The sequence below is a fragment of the Aulonocara sp. 'chitande type north' Nkhata Bay genome, linkage group LG3 (assembly GCF_057382095.1).
Source record: "Aulonocara sp. 'chitande type north' Nkhata Bay isolate Kocher_YH1m ecotype deep benthic linkage group LG3, A_spYH_male_GT1.1, whole genome shotgun sequence".
Classification (NCBI taxonomy): domain Eukaryota; kingdom Metazoa; phylum Chordata; class Actinopteri; order Cichliformes; family Cichlidae; genus Aulonocara; species Aulonocara sp. 'chitande type north' Nkhata Bay.
In genome coordinates this window covers 29370545-29388629 of record NC_141346.1, presented here as the reverse complement: position 1 = coordinate 29388629, position 18085 = coordinate 29370545, and the positions used below count along the sequence as shown (strand labels likewise).

The 18085-nt window shown below is 38.7% G+C and overlaps 1 protein-coding gene across 2 annotated transcripts; it reads left to right on the top strand.

The window, feature by feature from the left end:
- The first annotated feature begins 393 nt into the window (after positions 1–393).
- On the top strand, positions 394–17398 carry LOC147335059 (uncharacterized). Of its 2 annotated transcripts, XM_086275669.1 has the most exons (14): positions 394–453; positions 626–778; positions 865–1040; positions 1245–1412; positions 3550–3682; positions 3773–3953; positions 4908–5049; positions 5286–5429; positions 10556–10699; positions 12714–12772; positions 12875–13603; positions 13746–13791; positions 13880–13906; positions 14052–17398. In XM_086275669.1, exons 2-13 carry the CDS (start codon positions 641–643, stop codon positions 13881–13883), a joined length of 2064 nt encoding a protein of 687 aa, XP_086131795.1. In that variant the 5' UTR covers positions 394–453; positions 626–640; the 3' UTR covers positions 13884–13906; positions 14052–17398. The 2 variants fall into 2 exon arrangements, with proteins under 2 accessions (XP_086131795.1, XP_086131788.1); XM_086275662.1 differs by lacking the exons at positions 13746–13791; positions 13880–13906; positions 14052–17398 and having other exon boundaries at positions 12875–13680.
- Positions 17399–18085: the final 687 nt, after the last annotated feature.

The following is an 18085-nucleotide window of genomic DNA, read 5'->3' as shown; positions in this document are numbered from 1 at the left end:
AAACCTAAATTATTCTCACTGATCACAAGTCTGCACAGAAATTATCACAGAAATTCACATTAATTCACTGAACAGCCACAAAAGACATGCAGGTAATGCAGTTGTTTGAAAAATGACTGAAAAGATTAAAATACAAACATTTGACCAATCAAATCAAATGTTAGGCAAAAGAAAACATTTGACAAACATATTACGTACAAATAAAACTAATTTCTGTCGCCTGTATTAGGCAATCACAGCACATTAGTATTTGTCATTGCTGACCTCAGTCCTGCAGGCTAGTTATGGAAATTCTCACTGATGTGGAATAAAATCTTGTATACTGTAAACTAAATCACGTGCCATGTTAAAAATACATGAGTCAGTCAGAAAGAGGCTGTCTTTGTAGTTACAAATAAATGACTTCAGTTGCTTATTTTGCTTAGCGAGGTTTTACTCAAGTGGTTTAGCGAGGTATTGTTTTTCTATTTTCACCTCTTGTAATTTTTGTATTTCGTCCCCTCTTTAACCTCTTTGAGCTATTTTGAGCTGTAATATTTTATATATTTCATTGATTTTGATATTTTGGCTGTTGTAACAGTAATTTCTCAGCATAGGATAAAAGTGCATCTTATCTTGTCCACAGACAAACAGACTCACTATGTCGCGCTCTGTGCTGCCGCTGCTCTTCTTCGTGGTTTGCAGAACACAGGCTTTTGACTTCTTGAGCAACCAGCATCCTGGATTTTATGGCACAGCTACATACTACACAAAATACGCTGATAATGGATCTGTTATGGTATGTGTGCTTTCTTTTGTAAAATGTGCTTACTTTTTTAAATTTTCTTGTCCTTTAGTAAAAGCATACTGGCTGTTTTTCCACAGCTGACTGTTCGTTATACACTGAATAACCGCTACTGCTACAATGCTTCCTTGTATAACTGCCAAAATAACAGCTGTGAAAATGTGCTAAACAAAATCAGTGAAATCAGTGGAGAGTGGTGCCAGATGGAGGAAATCTATTATGGTGAGGTTCCTGACAATGATGTGCACCTGGTTATGTGAGTACATCTTAGGAATAACCTTCTCTTAAACTTTAATATTTCAACTAAACATGAACTTTATTAAAAGAAAAGTAAGCGATTGACTCTGATGATTTAATAACACATTTTACATTAGGTTTGATTTTCCTAGTGTATAATACATACCTAATATACACCATGCAACATAGTGAAAACTCAATCTCCAACAAATTTCTACTGAAGGCTGCATGGTGATAATTGGATGTATGCCAGTAACTTGACTTCTGGTGCTAACGAGATGAATGGAGTCATGAGCAACATCACAACTGAAGCACTGATAGACCTGAGGACCCGCTCCGACACTTGCAAAGAAAATTCATCTCCACAGACCACCATCCTGCCAGTTATGATGTAAGTTTGCTGACTGTTTGAGTCACTGTTTTACAGCTGAAAGCTTTAAACCGTTGTGTGTGTGTGTGTGTGTGTGTGTGTGTGTGTGTGTGTGTGTGTGTTTTAGATTTGGCCCTCTCTGTGCTTTTATATAGTGCAATTTATCCTAAAATTAAATTACAACATTTCACATTTGTCTGGGCTGTACTGACATCTGCATCTGTTTTATTTGCAACACAACTAGAATATCTTGTTTTGGAGGTAGTCCACCTTCTTCTATTCACTTTGTGCAATATACCAGGAAGCAAAACAATTCCAGAGTATGATGCTACAACCTAGGAGTGTTCTTAAGTTTGAAAGCCTTACCTTTACTCCTCCACACATACTGCTTTTCTTTGAAGCCAAATAGCTCAGTCTTTGCATCATCTGACCCTAAAACTCTTCTCCAGAAGGCATTTGGTTCGTCAGTGAGGTTGTCTTGGAACTTGAAGTTGTGGATTTTAGACCAGGGGCTTCTTTCATGGTAAACACTTTGTCAATTCATGTCAGGCTTGAACCTAGGTGATTACTGGGTCATTCCTGTACATCCTAACCACTTTCTTCCGATCTGAGGGTGACCATTTGGGTCTTCCTCCAAATCTTTATAAAATGGTGAAATATCCAAATAACTTGCACATACATGCTGTTGTTTGAATTGATCATATTGTGTTGCCTTTATAGCACTTGTCAAAAATAACACAGCATCCACTTATGCTTTGCGAACTACTGCTCCAAACATTTTTATTAACATCATTATTAGTGATGTGTCGGTCGCGAACGAAATGGCTCTTAGAGCCGGACCTTTGAAGTGAACGACGCGAGCCGGCTCCTTATCGCGAGCCGTGGGGGTTTTTTTGTTTGTTTTTTTTTTCTCTCACCCTCTCTCTCACACTTTTTTCCCGCTTCACTCCACACGCGAGCCTTGTGCTTTGCGCTGGGAAGAGGGGGGAGGGGCAGTAGTTACACTCTCAGTAGCACAGGAACAGAGCAGGAGGGAGACAGAGAAAGAGAGCCAGGGACAAGTGTTTTGTGTTGTTTCACTTTAAATTTGTTTAAAAGGAAAAAGCTGAAAATTTAAATAGTTAAAAGTTGAACTGTGAATAGTTGGTTTTTGTATTATATGATTTATTTATTACATTTTATACGGAGTGAATAAATAGAAGTATATTTACGGTGGCCCCTACAGACAAAGCACGTACAAACCGCAAAGCACATAAAAACTCAAAACACGTACAAAACACAACAGAAGTGCTCCAGGATGCTCGGCGCAGTTTTGCGCTTTTGTTACCAAGTGGCTACACAAGCCAGCAAGTACCAATGACCGGATTTGGTGTGTGGTAGTAACAGGTAAATGAACTTTTTTTTTTTTTAATTTGCATATATATGAGTGCTTGTGTATAAATACACAAACCATATACATATGCTTTCATATGTAATTTAAGTGATCTAGGCAGCTCTGCTTTTGAAGTTCAGTTAATGCTAGAAATGTTTTTTGGAGTTTGTACGTGCTTTGTCTTTAGGGGTCACGGTAAATATTTATATATAAACATATATAAATAAAACCACTTTTTTTAACATTAGTAATTCCTTTTGTGCATAATTTTATATTGTTGTTAATAATAAATTAATTAAAGCAACAAAACAACCTGAAGAGCCGGTTCGAAGCCGAAAGAGCCGTTTCTCTAAAAAGAGCCGGAAATCCCATCACTAATCATTATGCAACATCACAGACCAGTCTTCTTTTATGTGCTCCCCCCGAGGCATTCGTGAGCTTTCTTAAATACAGTGCCCCATGCTGGTAAACCCTATCGTTACATCAACATCTACATATCAACACAGATATTGGAATCTGTATTTTTTCGAAATGCTTCCACGTAACCTTCCCAATGTACAATTCTTCTTCTTAGAGCTTCTCTGAGTGCTTTGTACTTTTCCAGTCCATTGGTCAATCCAATGACTGCTGACTAACAAACCTTTTTGACACCAAAGAGAAACTACTAACTTCATGTTTAGTGGCCATGAATAAGCTCAGTAAAAACTTACTGCTCTTCAGTAAAGTTGCTAACCTAAAACTGTTCCAGTTGAGCTTCTTAATTAAGTGGATATTTATAATTCACAGAGTTCCTTCAAACTGTCAGATGAATTTCACCTTGTTGATGTTTGATCCTGATGGGGACGAGGTTAAATGCAGATTTGGAAACACATCAGAGTGTCAGCCGTGCAATTTGTCATCTTTCCTTACCATTTTACCAGTGAGTATGGCTTTCATTTAGAGGATAGTTGGCCCAAAACTAACTTATTAGGCTACTTTGACCACATGTCCTTTTTCTGTCCTCTTGCAGTCATCTTGTACTCTGTCATTCAGCCCCACCAACAGCACTACTGAAGGCTTGTATGTAGTACAGCTGATGATGGAGGACTTTCCCATAAAGAACATCACACTGACTCAAACTAATGGGACAGAGACAAAAATAACGACCAATGATGCTATCAGCAAAGTGCCACTCCAATTTATTTTGAGAGGTATATGTCTATATTATAATGTTTTCATATTTTATAAATATTTAAATTTTATAAATTTGGCAACATCAGTGATATGCACTGAATTTAAAATATTGTATATGTTTGGGCTGATCTTCACAGGGAGTGAAAACATTGTCTTTCCAAGGTTGCATCACTAGCTTAAACTGTGTCACTTATTAACTTAAGACAGACACTGACAAAAAGAATTCAAGCCTCTACAGTTTCATTAAAAACACAAAGCTGGGAGTTGACTGTAAGGGGATGGTTTACTTCATACATATTAAATTATGATAATAACAACTCTAGCTGTAATGAATTGCTTGCACCTTTAGTTTGTGTAACTCAATGAACGATTGCAAGCATAAATCATCTGTTTGTATCATGAAATTTGCAGAAAATATGTGGATGCCACTGGGTTTAATTAGCTAAGGTCACCATGCTGCACAAGCCTCCTCAAATCACTGACTTCCTGTCTAGTGATGACATCATTTCCTATTACAGACTACACTGATTTAAAGGGGCCAAGTAAAGTCATTTTAAAATGACTTTAGGAGAGAAGTCCAGACTCACCCCAGTCACCTACCCATACCCGGACCATCACAATTGGCTGCTTTCAATAGGAAGATTAAAGGCTGTACTCCCCTAAGGTAGAGCCCAGCCCCCTTTGAAGAAAACTAATTTCTAACCGCTTATATCTGCAATCTAGCTGAGGATAGTAAAATAGAGTCACTGGTAAACTGACAGCTTCACATTCATGCTCAGCTCTCTTCACCACAACACATTGGTGTACCCAAAACCTGTCAGTCTATATTCTCCACTAGGTCCTCACTCATGAGCAAGACCTCTTATACTCCACCACCTGGGTAGTAACGCATCCCTGACCTGAAGTGGGCAGTTTATTTCAGTATAAAAATGTCAGTATGACTTACAAATTTGTTTTATGTATTGTTTCAGTGACTACTGCTGCGACATCCTGTGCGGAAGGAGAATTTTTGCCCAAGTTCCTGTCTCCAACACCAGCCAACGGTGCTCAGCTCTACAACAGGGCCAATCAGACTCTGGAAATTAACATCGCTGCAGAGTCAACAAACTCTACGTAAGTGAAAGGGAAAGGTTAATAAGATCTTCAGGGCTGAACTTGTTAGAGATATATCTCTACAAATCATCTGTGGAAGTTGGTAATGATTTTCCAGGTGATTAGTTGAGCAATCTGATTTCTCAAGGCAGCGAAGAATGTGACAAAGGAATGATATTATTTGTCTCTATTACAGCTAATATTGAATTCATAATACATCTTTGTAAATAGGTGTTTTGCTTTTCTGTTTGCTGAAGGATCTCTGAGCTGATGTCCACCGGTCCATCTAATGTAACTGTGATTAAAACGGGACCAGGGCAGTTCAGTCTGAGATGGATGCCGTCTGTAAGAGAATATGGTGGAAGCCATCCATTCTGCTTTGTTATACAGGCAGACTCCAAGTAAGTAACTTGATTTATACAGTACTGTGCAAAAGTCCTGACTAGCTCTTATTTCATATTTTGCTTGTAAGGAGGTTTCGAGTGGAAGGGTTTTCTTATTTTCTAAGTAAGTGTTCTCCAGGTTTTCTGGAGGTCTTTTAAAGTTTTCTTAACACATTGGCTGGTTTTTCACAAATTTTCAGTTTAGCCCTTGTACCTGACCATTTCCAGAGTAATGACCTATGAATTATCAAAGCATTATGGCTACATCCCAACTCAAGGAAGTAGTAAGTATCTAGCTGTACTCCCCTATAGCGAGTTTTCAATTGTATCTTTAGGCTCTTTGCTATACTAGCATCCTGTTTCAAAAACACATAATTTTTTTCTATTTCTTCAATTGATTCCATAAAAAATGCCAAAGATAACATAGTTTGACAGAAATAAAATAGTATTTTTGCACCAACAAGACGATTCTCAGATAGCTATGAGACTCAAACTTTGAATGTCTAAGCTTGATGTGCGGTGCACCCTTAATTATTTTACAGGCTTAAAAATCTATCGAAAGTACATGAATATTATTTGAAAATCATGGTTTGCATCTAGCCATTCAGTTGAGCTTTCTACTCAAAACACAGACAAAAAGGGCTGATGTATACCAAACTGCAAAAGAACTGCACTAAAAAAACAGTTATTAATCCAAATTTGATGGAGGTGGTCAGGAGAGAGGTACAACAGTGGTACCTAGAGCTGGGCGATAGAACGATAACGATATGTATCGCGATATAACCTTTTCTCGATAGAAAAATTAAACTATCGCGATAGACCTCGCCGCTCTTGTCCTCTTAAAAAAGAAAAAAAAAAGAACGGCCAATCCAAATTAAGTAGCGCAGAGCCGAACCAATCACAGCCGCAGCGTCACGTCACGTGACTTGTTACGTACAGCACAAGTGCCAAGCCGCACATGTGTATTTGTTTGGGAAGCAGCCAGCCACCGTACCGCCCGGGTAATGGAGGAAATGAGTGTGCCGACTAGAAAAATCAACCGAGCGTGACCGAAGGTTACCGAAGAGAAAACAGATGATGGTTCCAATGCCGGAGAGATTGTCGAACGGAAGAGCCATTGAAGTTCCGTAGTGTGAAGGTATTTCGGCTATTTCAAGTCTGACAAAAAACAGAGTAGCGTGCACTGTAAATTGTGCCGAAAGCAAGTCTGGAAATACAATAAACTGGTGCATGCGCTACGTCCACACGTACCCGGGTATTTTTGAAAACGCAGATTTTTCTATGCGTTTGCACCTTTCGTCCACACGTAAACTGCGTTTTTGGTCACTGAAAACGAAGATTTTTAAAAACTCCGTTTTTGCATTTACGTGTGGACTAGAAAAACGGAGAAAACGCAGCGTCAAAGGTGTGCGCATTTTTTGACGTCACACTGTGCGCCACGTTATTGTTTCGGTGAAATGAATTTCTACAATACTGTTACTGTTAATTCTACTCTCTGCAGTGTTTAAATGCTTACATATACACACAGTTACTGTCCCTCCACACATACGACTCGGTTCTGCTTCTATGCCCCAGCTTTGTTTACTTTTTCCCACCGAGGCTTCTAGACTTCTGATTGGCCAACATTTCTGCACGGTTAGGAATCTAGCGCCACCTGCATGTTCATAGCAGCGTTTTCCTTCATTTCTCCCTTTATGTGTGGACGGGATTATTTTTTTAAACGAAAACGGAAAATCTCCGTTTTCAAAAATACCCGTGTACGTATGGACGTAGCCTCAGTCTCTGACTGGAAGCGCTAATTCGTCATTCGGCTTTTGTCAGACTAAAGTAACTGTTAAAACTGTTTGAAAAGCTATGCTATACAACAAGGAGAGATTGAGAATTTCCTTTTAGTTCTCAATTTATTTGATATTGACAAAAGTTAGTCAGTTTTGTCTGTTCTTCTGTAAAACAAACTAAGATTTATTTTTAGAATTAATATTTTGTTTCTAAGTGGAATTGACAATTTAGTAGTCTGTTTCGTTTGTTCTATTTTGAAACTTAAATGCTTTAGCAGCTGCCTTTTGTGTAGTTTGCAATATTTGCCTTTATTTATCTGAAAAAGTCTCATGTTCCTTAAGTACATCTACCCTGTTGAACTTATTATGGGAAATAAATATTTAAATAAAAACAAGCTGCTGATTATTTCACATTTTACTTGTGAGCAACGGCACATTTAAATCTTACAAATATAGTTATTTGGCTTATATCGTGATAGATATCGTTATCGCCTGAAATGAAAAAAACATATCGTGATATGAAAAAATCTTATATCGCCCAGCTCTAGTGGTACTTATGGCTATTTGCAAAAATACTGACATCTCTATTATGGTTTGGCACCACGTGTGTGGTCAAAAGTGAAGGAGTTAAGAATACAGAAAAGTATCAGCAGATTTTGCTCAACAACACAAAGCCATTTGAAAAGTGTCTGGTTAACAACAAATTCATTTTTGAGTACAACAATAATCCCAAACACATTGCAGTAAAAAACTCACCAAGGAAAACTGTCAGTCATCAATTTGCGCCCCAGAGCCCAGGCCTCGACATTACAGAAGCAGTGTGGGATCACCTTGGCAGAGAATGGATCAGAAGGTAGCCGACATTCAAAAAAGAACTTTGACTGTCCTTCAAGAAGCCCGGAGAACTATTCCTTGAGACTGCTTAACCCTCTACTGCATGACTTTTTAATTTTTTGAGAAAATGATATTTCACCCTATTTTGGGGGAGCTTTAGGGTCCCTAATAATATATCAATCATAAAATTTGACACCCTGCCCCCCCCCCAAAGCAAATATTGGTTTGTTGCTTCAAGGCAACACTGTGCAACAAGGGTAGTAAAATGCCAAGTTATTCCATAATAAGTTGTATTAGTACAACAAGGATGAACAAATAAATAAACAAGAAATAAACAATGTAAACATTTCACAGAACAATAAAACACCAAAATACATCCAACATTTGACCCTAACCCCATGCATGCGTGCGCGCGCACACACATTGTGTTTCCATCACTTTTCGGGACATTACATTAACTTACATTCATTTCCTGGTGATTTATCCTGACTCTACCCATCACAAGTCCCTGCCTGAATCTTACCCTAACCCTGACTCAACTTTCACCTTAAAATTAAATGATTTACCTTGCAATTTGTCTCCATAAAGTAGGCGAGACCTCACAATGGGAGTGTGTAAACAAATTTGTGTCCCCACAATAATAAGTAATACACGTCCACACACACACGCACACACACAGCAAAATTGGTATGGCACGGATCTGGTCCACACAATGTGCTTACACATGGCCCACATACCGCAAAGAATGACGGCCCTTTGGTGGCCCAGACCTGGTTTGCCAGTGGTGGCCCACACATGGGCCAGCACAAGGCCAGTTTCAGACACCCTGGTTGTCCTGTGCTGGCCCACATATGGATTACCTCTGGCAAACCTGATCTGGGCCACCAAAGGGCCATCATTCATTGCGGTATGTGGGCCATCTGTAGGTGGTGTGCAGCCACGGGCCAGTTGTAGACACACTGCTGGCCCGTAACGGTTTCAGCTCTGGCCCCAGATGTCAGCCTAATGTGTACCTTAATCAAGCCATGCAATAACAACATGTGCCAGAACATGCAAAACAGTGCAAAAGTAACATGCCGAAACTCTGTTCAGACAGTGAATGGACTGATTTTTATATAGCGCTTTTCTACTCTCCTAGATTGCTCAAACTGCTCTGTACAACATGCCACATTCACCCACTTTTGCTTAACTGAATGCTTCCTAACTACATTCATACACGTTCACACTCTTGACATGCAGACTGGAGGAGCCAGGGATCGAACCGCTAAGCTTCCGATCAGTTTGTAACCTGCTCTACCACCTGAGATATGGCATGCCATCGCATAAACAGTGGCGTCATTGCCAGACCTGGCACACATCTGGTTGGCATACACTCTGCCAAAACACCAGTCAGTCAGAAGTGCCAGCTTGATGCCAGATCTGGGCCAGACCTGTTTTCTGTAGGCCTGGGCCACATAAACCAAGCCACGATCAAGCCAGATATGGCATGCCATCACATAGACAGTGCCATCTATGCCAGGCCTGGCCCATATCTGGATGACATACGTCTTATCATACCAGAAGTCGGCCAGCAGTGCCGACTTGATACCAGATCCTGGCCAGACCTGCTTGCTATGTGGGCACTAGCACACACACACAGACACAGTTACTTTACCGACTGACCCCTGAGCTCCTAAGTGTCCCGCAAACCTCATTCAGGGATCCACTCCTCTACTTCAATTTCACTCCCTGAAAGCTCACTGTCCTCACTTTCTGAGGACAGAAAGTGCACATTCCCTTGGTTTCCTTAGATAAAAGGTATTTACATCCATGTCCTGTAATTATGAGTAGATTGTAAAGTAAAAAACATTGACTATGATCATATAAATGCACACAAACACATCTCTACAAACATATGCAAATGCATTATATTGCCTGAAAAAAATTGGGCTAACTGCGCAGTGTTGCCTTGAGGCAACGAATGAAAATTAACAGTTTTACTGTATAAATAAATTTTAAAAAGTAGAACAAACAATCAAATATGCTTCTTAACATATTCATGCACATACAAGTATTTTTTAATATACATTTATTTCACTATTAACATGTAAACTATTGATCTTTATCTTGCCTCCTAATGGAGATGTCCCTCATGTAGTGCAGCTTGCAGAAAGGGGTCCTCCCCCACCAAAATGAAAGTCACACCACCTTCAACTCATCATTTTATTGGAAAGAGATGTGTCTGGTAGCATTATTTGAAAAAAAAAAGTTGTTTTTTTTTGAAGGGCCAGTGTAAGGCATGAAAATGTGGTTTGTTGTAAGTGAAAGGGAAAGGTTAATAAGATCTCCAGGGCTGAACTTGTTAGAGATATATCTCTACAAATCATCTCTGGAAGTTGGTAATGATTTTCCAGGTGATTAGTTGAGCAATCTGATTTCTCAAGGCAGCGAAGAATGTGACAAAGGAATGATATTATTTGTCTCTATTACATCTAATATTGAATTCATAATACATCTTTGTATTTTGGTGTTTTGCTTTTCTGTTTGCTGAAGGATCTCTGAGCTGCTGTTCACCGGTCCATCTAATGTAACTGTGATTAAAACGGGACCAGGGCAGTTCAGTCTGAGATGGATGCCGTCTGTAAGAGAATATGGTGGAAGCCATCCATTCTGCTTTGTTATACAGGCAGACTCCAAGTAAGTAACTTGATTTATACAGTACTGTGCAAAAGTCCTGACTAGCTCTTATTTCATATTTTGCTTATAAGGAGGTTTCGAGTGGAAGGGTTTTCTTATTTTCTAAGTAAGTGTTCTCCAGGTTTTCTGGAGGTCTTTTAAAGTTTTCTTAACACATTGGCTGGTTTTTCACAAATTTTCAGTTTAGCCCTTGTACCTGACCATTTCCAGAGTAATGACCTATGAATTATCAAAGCATTATGGCTACATCCCAACTCAAGGAAGTAGTAAGTATCTAGCTGTACTCCCCTATAGCGAGTTGTATCTTTAGGCTCTTTGCTATACTAGCATCCTGTTTCAAAAACACATAATTTTTTTCTATTTCTTTAATTGATTCCATAAAAAATGCCAAAGATAACATAGTTTGACAGAAATAAAATAGTATTTTTGCACCAACAAGACGATTCTCAGATAGCTATGAGACTCAAACTTTGAATGTCTAAGCTTGATGTGCGGTGCACCCTTAATTATTTTACAGGCTTAAAAATCTATCGAAAGTACATGAATATTATTTGAAAATCATGGTTTGCATCTAGCCATTCAGTTGAGCTTTCTACTCAAAACACAGACAAAAAGGGCCGATGTATACCAAACTGCAAAAGAACTGCACTAAAAAGCAGTTATTAATCCAAATTTGATGGAGGTGGTCAGGAGAGAGGTACAACAGTGGTACCTATGGCTATTTGCAAAAATACTGACATCTCTATTATGGTTTGGCACCACGTGTGTGGTCAAAAGTGAAGGAGTTAAGAATACAGAAAAGTATCAGCAGATTTTGCTCAACAACACAAAGCCATTTGAAAAGTGTCTGGTTAACAACAAATTCATTTTTGAGTACAACAATAATCCCAAACACATTGCAGTAAAAAACTCTCCAAGGAAAACTGTCAGTCATCAATTTGCGCCCCAGAGCCCAGGCCTCGACATTACAGAAGCAGTGTGGGATCACCTTGGCAGAGAATGGATCAGAAGGTAGCCGATATTCAAAAAAGAGCTTTGACTGTCCTTCAAGAAGCCCGGAGAACCATTCCTTGAGACTGCTTAAAGAAAGTATAAGAAAGCTTGGCTGTGTTGAAGTGTAAACTTTTTTAAGAGTGAACTTCTTGCAGATTTTATAAAATGACCTGTTTTGATGTTGGTCTTTATATGAAATCTACACTGTCTAGAAGTGTTTGCCTGTTTACTTGATTTTTTTTAACATGTATTTTCACATTTGAAATTTTGCACGAATCTGACTTTTTTCCAGTAAACTTTTTCATCTTTTGAGGTTACAGTTGGAGCCAGAAGATGACATGAAGTCCTGGAAATGTCTACAATACTTAAAAAATTTATTAGACCAGCTATCATTAAAACAAACCAAAAAAACCCCATAAATATTTTAGAAACCTGCCAAAAACATCTATAAACAATTATTATATTAGTATTTATTAGGCAAATAAAGTGCATGTTTTTGGCCACACTTAAATTCAGACAACCCCTTATGTTGAGCAAAAAGCCAAAGGTCCAGGTGCACCCTGCCTAGGACAGGATTACCAGGGTCCTACCCTGGAGCCAGGTTTGGGGAAGAGACTCCAGGGTGAGTATCTGGTGGCTAGGCCTTAGCCCATGAGACCTAGGTGAGCTCAGTCTGAAGAAGCTACAGGCAAAAGATGGATGGACAGACTTCTCTCATTCTGCTGTTGGCCAATGCAAGAAAATGACTATAACTTGGCATCTTAATAAGAAAGAAATAGAAAATTATACGACATCTGTGCCATAAAGATTACATTAGGTGGTGATTGAATAAATCTATTAAGCACTGTGTGACTAAAATTCTTTGAGCTCTGCTAAACTGTACAGCACCATATTTTTAAATCTGATAAACCATTAATTATTTACAAGCTTAAGAATGAAAGTGAATACTTTGGGAACCAAAATAATTGAAAAAAATTACAATTTGTAACACAAATAATGATGTATCTACATTAATTTATAGCCACAGTGGAACCAAGTACTACTCAGAGCTTCGATGCGTCATTGTGAGCGTTGGAAACAGTGAGCAAAGCCGTTACCCTTTTCTCCCAAGTCTTACATTTTGCTACTGATGTACCCAATTCATGTATTTAATTTAACATCTCTACTTAACTTGATTCACAGAGTCAGACATAATTATAGCAACGACCACTGCAGCAACTCTTACCAGTGAAGCAACTACTACAACTGCAGCAACTCTTACCAGTGAAGCAACTACTACAACAGGAGCAATTCAAACAAGTGGAGAAACTACTACAACTGGAGCAATTCAAACAAGTGTAGAAGCTCCTACAACTGGAGCAATTCAAACAAGTGTAGAAGCTCCTACAACTGGAGCAACTCTTACCAGTGAAGCAACTACTACAACAGGAGCAATTCAAACAAGTGGACAAACTACTACAACTGCAGCAACTCTTACCAGTGAAGCAACTACTACAACAGGAGCAATTCAAACAAGTGGAGAAACTACTACAACTGGAGCAACTCTTACCAGTGAAGCAACTACTACAACAGGAGCAATTCAAACAAGTGGAGAAACTACTACAACTGCAGCAACTCTTACCAGTGAAGCAACTACTACAACAGGAGCAATTCAAACAAGTGGACAAACTACTACAACTGCAGCAACTCTTACCAGTGAAGCAACTACTACAACAGGAGCAATTCAAACAAGTGGACAAACTACTACAACTGCAGCAACTCTTACCAGTGAAGCAACTACTACAACAGGAGCAATTCAAACAAGTGGACAAACTACTACAACTGGAGCAACTAATACCCATAAAGCAACTACTACAACTGGAGCAACTCTTCCCAGTAAAGCAACTACTGCAAATGCAGCAACTCACACCAGTAAAGCAACTACAACTCTTTCATTTACCCCTCCAGCTAGTACACCAGTTTTGAAGTGTCACGCAGGCCATTGTTGATAAACATTTTTAATCAAGATTAGCACTTTTAACTTTCAATGTTTTTTGTTTTCTATTTCTTTCAGTTATTCTGATCATGGGACCTTTACTTTCAACTCTTATCCTTAATAAGTAAGTATCTATACGTCTATGTGTATATACATTAACAGTCAACTCTTCTTGCTATCAATATAATGGTGAGTCTTTGTTTCTGTCTCAGGTGAATGTGGACACATTGCTACCTGAGGTTGGTCGATTCTTATAAAGCCACAGAACCTCTCACAGTATCACATAATTTCTTTTTACAACTCAGGGAAAGTTTGCATTAGTAGTCATGATTAATGACAGTAACACCTGAAGCTCACTGTTCCTTTTTATCCATGTGCTGACAGGACCAGAAGATACCGCACCAGACCTCAAAAGCAGCCAGTGCAGATGAGTGTGCCACCACCTAATTTTAAAAAACAAACGTCTACCTGCAGGAAACTCTTGAATTCTCTCTGTTTATTACGTTTATTTACTCATTCATTTTTGTTCTTCTTTAATATTGAATGAAATCGAATGAAGTCTATTATTGTTAATCATTTATTTCACATTTTAATTTTTTATGTGATGGTTGTTAAATGACTGTCCTCTTTCTTTCATGTTATACCTTCTCTAATCAGTTGTTGCTATTAGAACTACAGTGGCTAAAATAAGTAATGAATAACAACACTACAGATGACAACAGAGCTGCTATTGACATGAAATTCTCACCAGATATTGGTAACACTCCGTCCAATCCACACATGCAAAGAAATGAAACCACAGTTATCCATGAGGAATAACACAGGGAAAAAATGTTGAACACGTGAAAAATGGGCCGTGCAAAAGGGTGTGGAAAGTCATAAAAACAGCTAAAATATATCATCCTCTTTTATTTATATAGCACTTTAAAAATACACCTGGTAGACCAAAGTGCTGTTCAATACAAACATAAATATAGTAATAAAATAGCAAAAACCAGACATAGCAATAAAATTAATAAAAATGGTAGTTACCCACAGAGATAAAAGCCAGGGAATTGAAATAGGTTTTTAATGTGGACTTAAAAACTAGCACTGATGTAGCTTGTCTAATATGGAGAGCAAGGTTAGTCCAAAGCATCGGAGCCGCAACAGAGAACGCTCGGTCTCCTTTAAGTTTCAGCCATGACTTAGGGACTAAAAGCCACAGCTGCTCAGCTGACTGAAGTGAACGAATGGGGACATGGGGCTTCAACAAATCAGACAAATAAACAGGTGCCAGACCATTTAGAGATTTAAAAAACAATAAAAGGACTTTAAAATGGATCCAAAATTCAATTGGAAGCCAATGTAGAGAGGCAAAAACAGGAGTGATGTGGTCGAATATCCTTCTGCCAGTTAAAAATAGGGATGGGTACCGGTATCCGGTGCCATTCTGACATAAACGGTAGTAACCAGACCGAAAAGCAGCGCACATTTCGGTGCTTTATTTCGGTGCTTTTTTTTTCCTGAGCTGTGATACACTTTCGATTCTAGCCAATCATTTTACGTTTCCGAGGATAGTAGGCGGGGCCAGGTACGTACGTTCTTTTAGAGCAGAGCTACAGATTAAAAATGCCCAAGGCGAAGCGGTCAAAGTCTGGCTGTACTTCACAGCAAAATATGCAAACTCAGCAGCCTGGAACAAGTGCTTTAAGCTGATACTGTGATACTGTGCAAAGGAGGTAACACCTCGAATCTGATGAAACACCTGGCGACGCATAGCGTTTTTTAAAAGCCGAGAAATGCACCGTATTTGATAGCTTGTTGCGAGACCTCACACCGAGCACATCTACTGCGGGTGTGGTGCCTGTTATCTGACCCGGAGTTAGCAACATCCCCCAAGAACCTGAAGAGTAGAGTCCTGGCCCCTAGCCCTGCCAGTGTAGCAGAAATGATGACGGATGATGATGGCAGCAGCAGCCGTTCTTCTCTGTGTGAGTAGCTGAATGTTGTTTGTGTGTAATTTACGTTGAGTAGGCTAACCGCGTTATTAAATTAATGCACGTAAGGTGAACTAGCAAACACCGTCGTAGTTACATGCGGCTGTCTTCTTGTTTGATGGCAGATACTCCCTTCACCCTGGCCAAAAAAGCTAAAATCACCAAAGAAAAAGTGGGAAACAGCTAAACATGAGAGGTTTTTGGACAAAGTTGGTGTTTTTTTCCCCCCATTGTTTAAGCACTGCTTCCAGCCAAGAGTAATGCCATAAATCCCCTATAGCTGCAGAAAATGCTAACATTGTTATCTTTTTACAAAAAAAACAGCTAAACATAAGAGGTTTTTGGACAAAGTTTGTGTTTTTCATTCTTTAAGCACCGGTTCGAGCACCGTTTAAGCACCATTTCAAAAGTACCGGTTTGGTACTGGTATCGGATAAAACCTGAACGATACCCATCCCTAGTTAAAAATCGTGCCGCAGCATTTTGCACTAGTTGTAAGCGTGGCAAAGTGCCCAGTTTAGTTAATCTTCGGTTCTACTCCTGCCACCTCCTTTGCTGTTGTACCTTCACTGACAAAATAAAGCTCACTCTCATCAGCCAGTGCTTGCATCTTGGGTCCTACTTCCAACCTCCACTCGTCTGCCACTGTGGAAGTGACATAAAGGCATGAATAACACTTTAAAAGTCACACTTGTAAAGAAAGGGCTTAACCTTCGATAAATGTCTGAGGTGATAGAATGCTGATTTTACCATATATATCAGTAATTAGAAAGCAGTCCTGCCACTTAGAGCAAATTGATATCAGCTGTTTCAGTTGAAACTATAAAAGATGTCGCATTAAAAGAAACATCCCATGATTTAAAACAGTGAGCTATCTGAAGACCTATGCAACCTTATTTTTGCAATCACAAACTTGCAACAACCAGGTGCTCCCTGCAAGATTTTAGAGAAAAGAGTGAAAATTGATTTTTATTGATTAAATGATTGATAATTTTTATTGATTGTGATTGAATAAATAATTATAAATACTATGACCAACTGAGTTGTGTCCTCTCTGTCCAGTAAAAGAATAAAAGAATGAGATTTAATACTGTAAATGGAGGTTTTGAATATACAAGAAAATAACTCATAATAACTCGTAGTCATTTTACATGAAAACTGATATCATATCAACTGGTTGCCCTGAAATTAATTCTTATCTTTCATAGATATTACTAGGATCCATCCATTGATCATTAGTGCCCCATATACACCAGCATGGTGTTGTTGTCTTGTAGAATGAATTAGAACCGCATTTCCACCAAATTCAAAGCAAAATTGCTAAATAAGTATATCTTTACACTTGTTCAGTAGAAATGTCACTGTTTGTGGGTAATTTTTCCAACAATCTCATTTGTTAGCATGAGGTGAACAGAGTTTAACAAAAAACTTGATTGAGGTGATGCAGACAATGGGGAGAAAAAGAAACAAAGTTCAAGAGAAAAATAATTAATCTCACTATTGGGCTTGGAAACAGTGTGAAGAAAACAGGAACGGAATGACGCTAGGGAACCAGGTACTCTAACAGGACACTCTAACAACCACAGAAGAGAAGACACCTATAAATAAACAGAGGGGCAGAGATACTCTGACAGTCTTATGGCCTATTTTGACAAGAATGTGGCAAATGGTTGATAGAAACTGGACAATTTGATGATTTGTGTTGTCTTGCTATTCTGTGTAGTGTGACATTCTTTTTTGCTTTCTATATGATTCTGCTCAATAAACTCTGTTTAAACTCTGTTTTTCCAGAGAATCTCTCTGAGTTGTTTAATTTTATTTTGATCTAAAATCCTGAATCTACAAGTTATTGGCTGGATAAAGTTGATCACTCAAAGTTCAAAATTGTGACCTGACAAAAGCTATTCCAATGTTTGTTCTCATTGTGTTTGCTCTTGTTGTGATTACACAATTTATTTTGTGTAATCATGATTTCTATTTGAAAGCTGATACTTGGAGTTGGTGCATTGTTTTTTCTTCTAGGTCAAGTTTCAAGCTTTTACACTCAAAACAGGTTTAACAAGACAGGTACAATGGCTGTATGACTTTATTTTCATGCAACAAAAAGTACATGAGTAACTTAAAACCAGACACAAACTCCCTCAAGTGGAAAAAATGTAATTAAGAAGGGAATGAGATGCCAAATGGAAAATAAAAACAATCTGGGTTCATAGTTGCTGAAACATTACAAATATGTCATCACAAAAACATGTTCCTTTGTTTGTAGGTGAAGAAGCATTGAAGTTCTCTAGCATATCGAGACTATCTCTCCACACCATTACATATTCCATATGTGCGGGGTATGACCCCCCTTGGTCGTGGCACATGGATACTTCTTTAAGACACTCCGGCTTGCCCGGCCACACCCCAGACTTCACGTATAATACAGCTGTGCAGACG